Here is an 8,168-nt window from a genome sequence, read left to right on the forward strand (position 1 = left end):
CCTCGCTCTCTCTCACTGTAACCCAGGCAGAGCACCACTGCATTTTAAATTATCCTTTATCCACTGATGAAGAGGATTGCTTGACCTGTTCTTATTAGAAATCCCCGAATTTATTTCCTGCTCCTTTTTTATGGCCTTAGCTTTTACTGTATTGCCAAGAATCCTACTGTATTTAAATATTGATAAATGAATGAAAGTATAAGAATAGGCGAAAGGAATGAACACGTGTACAAAGGGGAAATCCCACAAGGTGTTGGCCAACATACATCTTGCATCAACAGCCTCGGCTTCAGACAAAAGCCAGATCTTGTCAACTGACTTAAGGTTAGAGATATGAATGCCACGCCCCCTTCCCAACCCCCTAGCCCCTCCTACCCATAGACAAGGTAAAACCACAAACAAAACGGGAGTGTGAGGGGATGTCGGAAGGGGAAGGGGGGGAGGGGGTATAATTAGAGTTAAAAGGATTAACATCGGGTGGGGATCCAATATATAGTGGAGGGCGTCCTCCATCGCACCAATCCCGCTGTTGTTTCTTAGCGAACTTACAAAGCGCTTCTTCTCGCAGCTTTTCTCGTAAGAGAAATCCTCAAGTCAACTTCGATGGTGAACGCCGTGAAAGTCTTCAAGAAAACCGCCCCTAATGGTACGTTCATCAGGCAATAAGCCCTGTAGATACCGTGGAAGTTATCGTAAATACTCGTACTCCTTTGCTTCGTGACGATAACTTGCAGCGCCGCTCTACTCTTTGGTAGTTTTCTTTTCTGCTTCATACTATGGGCGTTGTCTGAGATGTACTAATATAATTCCTGGCATTTTTCAGAGTTTTGCTAACTTTTCCCAGAGTGTAGATGACCCCATACTTCTTATTTTTGGTACCTTTTCTAGCTTTGTTAACTTGAAAAATTCTTGGTACTTTTTCTAGCTTTGTCAACATAATTTTTTTTGTACTTTTTCTAGCTTTGTTAACTTCTAATTTTTTTTTTACTTTTTCTAGCTTTGTTATCTTCTAATATTTGGTACTTTCTCTACTTTTGTTAACTTCTAATTTTTGGTACTTCTCATAGCTTCGTTAACTTCTTATATTTAGTACTATCTCTAGCTTTGTCAACTTCTAATTGTTGGCACCTTTTCTAGCTTTTTTAACTTTCTACATCTTGGTACTTTTCTAGATTTATTGAATTTTAATTTTAGTATCTTTTTCTAGTTTTGTTAACTTCTCATTTCTAATACTTTTTCTAGCTTAGTCAACTAAATTTTGGTATTCTTTCTAGCTTTGTTAAGTTCTAAATCTTGGCACCTTTTCAAATTTTATTGACTTAATTTTAGTAACTTTTTCAAGCTGTGTTAACTTATAATTTTTGGTATTTTTTCTAGCCTTGCTAAATTCTCAATTCTTCTAGTACTTTTTCTAAATTAGTGAACTTCTAATTTTTGGCATTCTTTCTAGCTTTGGTAACTTCTAATCCTTAGTACCTTTTCTAGTTTTGTTAATTTATAGCTGTTGGTGCGTTCTCTACCTTTGTTATCTTCTAATCATTGGTACTTTCGTAGCTTTCATAACTTTCCTCTGAATGTTGAGTGACCTGCAACAGGCAGCTTCTGGACTTTTCCTATTTCCTTTTCATAATGAATAGCCGAATGTTTCTTATTCAACCCTTAACTTTTTGGAAAATTAAGCATGATGACCATCGAGTCTTATTTCCCATATCCATCTTTATTATTACTATTATTATTTCATAGGTAGCGGACCCTCTTTCAAGCATGTAGTATTGAAGGTAATAGCTTTAACTTTCATTATTATTATTATTATTATTATTATTATTATTATTATTATTATTATTATATTATTATTATTATTACTATATAATGTCAAATCGTCAGATGACTGAAGTCTTATAGACTTTTCTTAAAAAAAAAAAATACCGCGAACTGTGAGGCGAACTTACAACACGGCAAGATATTTTCCGAAATAATTTCTGTCGTTTTTTTTTTTTTTTCAAATTTCACATTATGAAAATTTTATTCTCACTCTTCTTGATTAAATTTTTGATCTGACCAGATTTCGTGAGATTGCTTGAATAGCTGGGAATTATTTCAAAATCTAAACCACTTTTTCGTTGTTGAGTCGTGAACTCTTCAATTCAGCTGAATGATAGATTCATTTCGCAGCTGAATGATTTACGTCATTCTTTTCTGTTTGTGTGCAGTTTGTTTATTTCTTCATTGGCCTTTATTGGTGTTATTGGTAACTTCCGCTAGTGCTTTCCAACATCCGTTATTAACGTAGAACGCAATACGTAACAGCACAATACCTTGAATAGAACTTTGATTAATGTCACTTGTTTAATGCTGCCTTGCTTATCTTTTTCAATGCTGCTTTACTCAGTATACTTCACTCAACACTGAATTGTTTTAATGTTACTTTGTCGAATGCGGTTTACATCGTTTACTGTTACGTACGGTGTTTAGTTTCAATTCATCCTTACTTCTCTTATGACTACGGTTAATCACAGTGCGGAATCTCACTATTCTGTTTTTTTCTTTTACTCGAAGTCGTTTACTCTCAATGAATGATTTGGAGTCCTTCCTATTCGAGTATGAATCGCTAGCGTTATTAATATCACTAGCACGTCTATAATTTTTTTAGATGTAGGCCGTGAAATAAATCGGCTGATTCTTTAGTAAAAACTTGTGAGAAACAACGGCTCTCTGTCCCAGTTTTATTTATTTTTTGTTTTTTTGCTGTTATTTTCGTATAGGTATGATTATTAGTGTACAATAAATGTTTACTGTTAGCCCAGTGCATTGCAACACGTTACATACACCATTTCTCTTGGGTTTCTTTTCATTCATTTGCACTCTTCAATGAACCCGATAAAATAATTTATCACTTTAGCGATTCCCTTCATATCTATAGATTTGGCCAATTTAAGACTCTGGGTCCTTTTGTGGTATGCGATGTCTGTAAATGTCATTTTTCCTCCCCTGCAGGTAAGATCACTGTGTATCTAGGCCGTCGAGACTTTGTCGACAATACCATCTCAACTGAACCTGTAGATGGCGTCGTAATCTGCGACAATGACTACCTGCGTGGTCGCAGAGTCTACGCCACCGTGAGTTGTCCAGCTTTTCAGTCCAAGTTTTCAGTCATGTGAATTATGATTTGTCTCATTTCAAACAAATTTTCCACCCATGTTAAGTATGAATTATGTGAAAAAAATAATTGTTTTCCCCGATGTACATAAACGCTTGAATGAAGTTTAGAGAGAATTTGCATCATGCCTAGGCTGATGTCAAACATCTCGCCTTTTCCCCGCCAACTCGCTCTTAACGCACGCGCTCTCCCGCCATCAGGTCTCGGTCACGTACCGATTCGGTCGCGAGGAAGATGAGGTCATGGGCCTCAACTTCAGCAAGCAGCTGACCATCCTGAGTCAGCAGATCTACCCTAGCACCAACAATGTCGAGAACACCCCCGTCCAGGAAAGGCTCATCAAGAAGTTGGGAGCCAATGCCTATCCCTTCTCCATCACCGTCCCCGAGACTTCTCCCACCTCCGTCCAGCTTCACTCTGGCGAGGAGGAGAGCGTAAGTGTCAACTGGGTATCAGTAGGACTGGGGTTACCTGGGGAATATAGCAGGGGGGCTAGGTGGGGCACCAAGTGCACTAGTGGTTAAGGCTCTTGGGTTTTACTGAGATCATGGAAATTACACCTGGAAATTTTGCACTTTTAATTCATGAGGCCCATTCACCAATAACCCAACCCGTCTTCTTCTTCTTCTACCAAACCAGGCCAAGCCTCTTGGTGTCATCTACGATCTGACCGTCTACGTCGGTGAGAGCTCTGAGGAGCGCCCCCACAGGCGCAACTCTGTGAACCTCGCCGTCAGGAAGATCCAGTATGCTCCTCCAGGTGGCAGCAAGCGCCAGCCCAGCACCCTCGTGTCCAAGGGCTTCGCTCTGTCCTCTGGCAAGATCAACATGGAGCTCACCCTCGACAAGGAGCTGTTCTACCACGGTGAAGCCGTCAAGGTCAACGTGAGCATCAACAACGGTAGCAAGAAGACCGTTAAGAACATCAAGTGCGCCGTCATCCAGCACGTTGAACTGACCATGACCAACAACCAGTTCACCCGTGAGGTAATCAAGGAGATTTTGTTCAACCTTACTCACCCAACACAGACCTCTGCATTCCCCTATCTCTACACTAATCTCCATGGAAAGTGAAAATGGCAGCTTGCTACTGACTATTGATCAATAACGGTTTCATCAAATACTGTAGATGATAAGTCACTTGTGTCTTTTTCCTAGTTTGTAATTTTGGTCGTCTATCTCTCAACCGAATCGAACCGACTGATATCTCTTCTTCCTCGTTTCCAGATTGCCAGCTTGGAATCCAAGGAAGGATGCCCCATCACTCCTGGAACCAACCTCCAGAAGGGCTTTACTCTTACCCCTCTTGCTTCTTCCAACAAGAACAAGTACGGTATTGCCCTTGATGGCAAGCTCAAGGTAATTGTGACTTCCATTCGTCTGTTTACTCGTGTTAATATTAAGCGTCGCATTTCTCATAAAAAGGCCTCCTTTTAGGATTCTTGTGCACACCTCCCCCAGACCAGTCAAGTGATTTTTTATATTTCACACAACATTTTGAATTCTTGCACAATGTGATGCAGTATTACCCTTCAGTAATCCACTTTTATATAAGTTTCAAAAGCCCTACCCTGATACTATTCTTGCATTTCAATACATTTTTATCGATTAATTAATTTAATATCCTTTTTTCTTTTTTAATATTATTTGGAAGCTTGAATTTCAAGTCAATGGTCCCTGTGGGCTTGTTCTACATGAATAGGTTTCATCTACTGAATGATAATAAAAATAATAATAATAATGTAACTACCAACTTCTTTTGGGATACGTGTTTCTCCTTTTCATGAGCCATGATCTTATTCCCTTCCAGGACACTGATGCCAACTTGGCTTCCTCCACCCTGGTCAGCGAGGGCAAGTGTGCCAATGATGCCAACGGTATCGTTGTCTCCTACTCCCTCCGCGTCAAGCTTAACTGTGGTGCCATTGGTGGCGAACTGGTCGGTGACCTGCCCTTCAAGCTGGTCCACCCATCCCCTGGTAAGCTCAAGCTTTCTGTAAGAAAAGCTTTGGTTTTTCTCGTTGCTCATTTTTGCACCTACAATCCCGCTCTAAGTTTACTTTTCTCATAACAAGCAAGTGAATTGTCTCTCTCTCTCTCTTTCTCACCCTTTGTAGGTGAATTACTCATTACAAGATAGAAAAAAAAATTGTACTTCATCAGTACTTAAAGTTCTGATATGCAGACAATAATGATATTAATAGTGAAAAATTCTTTGTTAGATATTTTTAAATGCATCCACTATTTGTATCACTTCAAAAATTCTATTCATAACTAAAGTTAATAATTATAATTCATTGACGGCCAAAGGGATTTAATTCTTCTCATTATTTTTAAAGAATATACACGCAATATTCTAGTTGGAGTACGGGGGCTAGTAATATTAATGAATATTTGGTGATAACACCGAATATCTATGTTCACGAATATTTAGCCACGCCTAGTTAAAGCGGAAGGCGAACAAAGACTCATTCGTGATCATTCCGAACTAATGACCCTTAACTTCTTCCCTCTCCTCTCTCAGGAACTGTCTCCAAGGAGCCCTCTGCTGGTTACACCGGCGGTGACGACCTCGAATTCGAGGACTTCGCCCGCCTTCGTCGTGGCCAGAGCGTCGACCAGAACTAAACCGATGACCAACGAACAGCTTCTCCTACTTTTCCTCCTCCCCCTCCTCCATCTCCCCTTCCTCCTCCCCTTCCCTCATAGGGGGGTGGGGGCTGGTTGGGGATACGGAGGGCGGGAGGAGCCCCCTGGACGAATCTTCCCCCTACCCTTCTCGACAGCGATTCACCATGCGAACGAACGACACGACGGGATTTTTCGAAACGAGCTGACGGCGCTACTGCAGCGACCGTCCACTGTTATTTCATTTGTCTGGTTTCTTTTCCGTTTTAGTTTTATGCCCACTGCGCTCCTCTCTCTCTCGGTAACGCGGTCACCTGCGTCCAAGAAGGAAATAAAGTGAAAGTTTCTCCTGGCGAGAATCTTGCCAGCCTCTTTTCAAGATGGCTGTGGGTGTTTTTGGCTTTGTATCAAATCTCGGCCTGAGCACGATTTGGGAGAGCAGTGCTTTGTTGTTATCTTAGGTTTCTGTGTCTTTTAAAAGATTAGTTTTATTTTTGTGCGTTGTTCTCTTTTCTTTCGATTGATTTACTGTTTGTAGGTTGAGATTAAGAAGCATTTCTTTATTTTTCTACTTTATTCTTCGTTTCTATCTTTCTTTGTTTTCTTTAGGTTTCGTTTTATTTTCTTTGATAGAGTTTCTTCTTATTTAGTTCAATATTTTTTTCTGTGGATAAATCACCTACTGATAAGTTCAATTGGCTGCCTTTTTCAGTTAAAATATATAAAAAAAAATACGACTTTTTTTACTGACTCCTAAACGGTAGAACGAGGAAAAGTAAATCGAATAAAAATAGTAAATGATATGCAAATGATACATAGGCTGGTTTGTTTACCACAATAACCCTCGGTATATATGAAGCCTAAGGGATTTACAAACAAAAGACCTCACGAAGGATGCACAAAGGAAAAATATTACTAACAGAGAGACACTGACAGGGGAGGGTCACGACCATGAGAGGAAAATTGTAAAAAATCAGAGGATAATTATATACAAACCAAAATATTGTACACGTGACAGGTATAATTCATTCATAAATCCCAAGTCTTAATCTTACTCTAACATCAACACATTTAGAACCTCGATACTGATCTCATATACATACATGTCAAAAACACTGAAAACCATCAAAGGTTAAGTCTTTATACATTTAAAGATACAATGTAACTCAGTTTGAAAACATTAAGACTGGTTCTTGATCAATTTGAAGGCCTCGTGTAGGTACTCAAATATTTCAATGTCATTTCAAAAATTCAAAGCCATTCCTGATAGATTCCAAATTCTCATTCGCATACCCGACAAAAAGATAAAAAAAATCTCAAGAATAATTCTTGGCCAGTGTCAGGCTCCCTTTTAGATGCAAATAAAATCAGGTTCAGAAAGCTCAAAACTATTATGCATAAAATGTGGATTATATATCCTTCAAATGCCAAGCAAAACAATTTCGTATTCTTTCCCTCATTTCAAAAAAAATTACGGATGTCAGTTAATACAGAGGCGTGGAAAGTGGCAAGATACCTTTCAAAATGTAAAACAATGAGACGAAAAACAAAAGCATATAGTTTCTATTTTGACACAGGAAACAAGTTTTTGAGAAGCTCACAAATAAATCAATTATCCACCTAATAGCCTCGTACAGATAACCTAAACGCATCCAAAGACTCCCAGACCAGTCTCGATATATTTAAGTTTTAAACCCAAAGACTGGAGTTCTCTTAATAATTAATGAAGCTTCGTTAGTCACTCAATTTTTTAACTTAGGAAGAATCGAGGTAAACATATTAACTATAATCTGTTTTCCGTTTTTCATTTCCCAAATTGTACAAATTCGCTTTTAATTTGTTGCGGTAAAAGGATATACGTAACGGCAGCCACAACAGCGTCGATAATAATAATAATAATAATAATAATAATAATAATAATAATAATAATAATAATAATAATAATAATAATGAACACATGGGCAGTGCCAGTAATCAGATACAACGCAGGAATAGTGGAATGGACGAAGGCAGAACTCCGCAGCATAGATCAGAAAACCAGGAAACATATGACAATACACAAAGCACTACACCCAAGGAATGACACAATAAACCAATGCACGGACAATACATGAGACAGACTAAAGAACTAGCCAGCGATGACACATGGCAATGGCTACAGAGGGGAGAGCTAAAGAAGGAAACTGAAGGAATGATAACAGCGGCACAAAATCAGGCCCTAAGAACCAGGTATGTTCAAAGAACGATAGACGGAAATAACATCTCTCCCATATGTAGGAAGTGCAATACGAAAAATGAAACCATAAACCACATAGCAAGCAAGTGCCCGGCACTTGCACAGAACCAGTACAAAAAGAGGCATGATTCAGTGGCAAAAGCCCTC

At 38.9% G+C, this 8,168-nt stretch overlaps 1 protein-coding gene across 1 annotated transcript; it reads left to right on the forward strand.

Moving 5' to 3' along the window:
- The first annotated feature begins 519 nt into the window (after positions 1–519).
- On the forward strand, positions 520–6,519 carry LOC135219215 (arrestin homolog). The gene is made up of 7 exons (XM_064255785.1): positions 520–646; positions 2,995–3,116; positions 3,358–3,591; positions 3,797–4,144; positions 4,385–4,516; positions 4,968–5,136; positions 5,682–6,519. Exons 1-7 carry the CDS (start codon positions 604–606, stop codon positions 5,783–5,785), a joined length of 1,152 nt encoding a protein of 383 aa, XP_064111855.1. The 5' UTR covers positions 520–603; the 3' UTR covers positions 5,786–6,519.
- Positions 6,520–8,168: the final 1,649 nt, after the last annotated feature.

The sequence above is a fragment of the Macrobrachium nipponense genome, chromosome 1 (genome assembly GCF_015104395.2).
Source record: "Macrobrachium nipponense isolate FS-2020 chromosome 1, ASM1510439v2, whole genome shotgun sequence".
NCBI lineage: Eukaryota > Metazoa > Arthropoda > Malacostraca > Decapoda > Palaemonidae > Macrobrachium > Macrobrachium nipponense.

What these genes read in the sequence shown, in the direction of transcription:
- LOC135219215 (XM_064255785.1), top strand. Translation starts at nt 604, where the DNA reads ATGGTGAACGCCGTGAAAGTCTTCAAGAAAACCGCCCCTAATG. An exon ending in CAAGAAAACCGCCCCTAATG is followed by an intron (nt 647 to 2,994) that starts GTACGTTCATCA and finishes CCTCCCCTGCAG; the next exon opens with GTAAGATCACTGTGTATCTA. An exon ending in ACTCTGGCGAGGAGGAGAGC is followed by an intron (nt 3,592 to 3,796) that starts GTAAGTGTCAAC and finishes CTACCAAACCAG; the next exon opens with GCCAAGCCTCTTGGTGTCAT.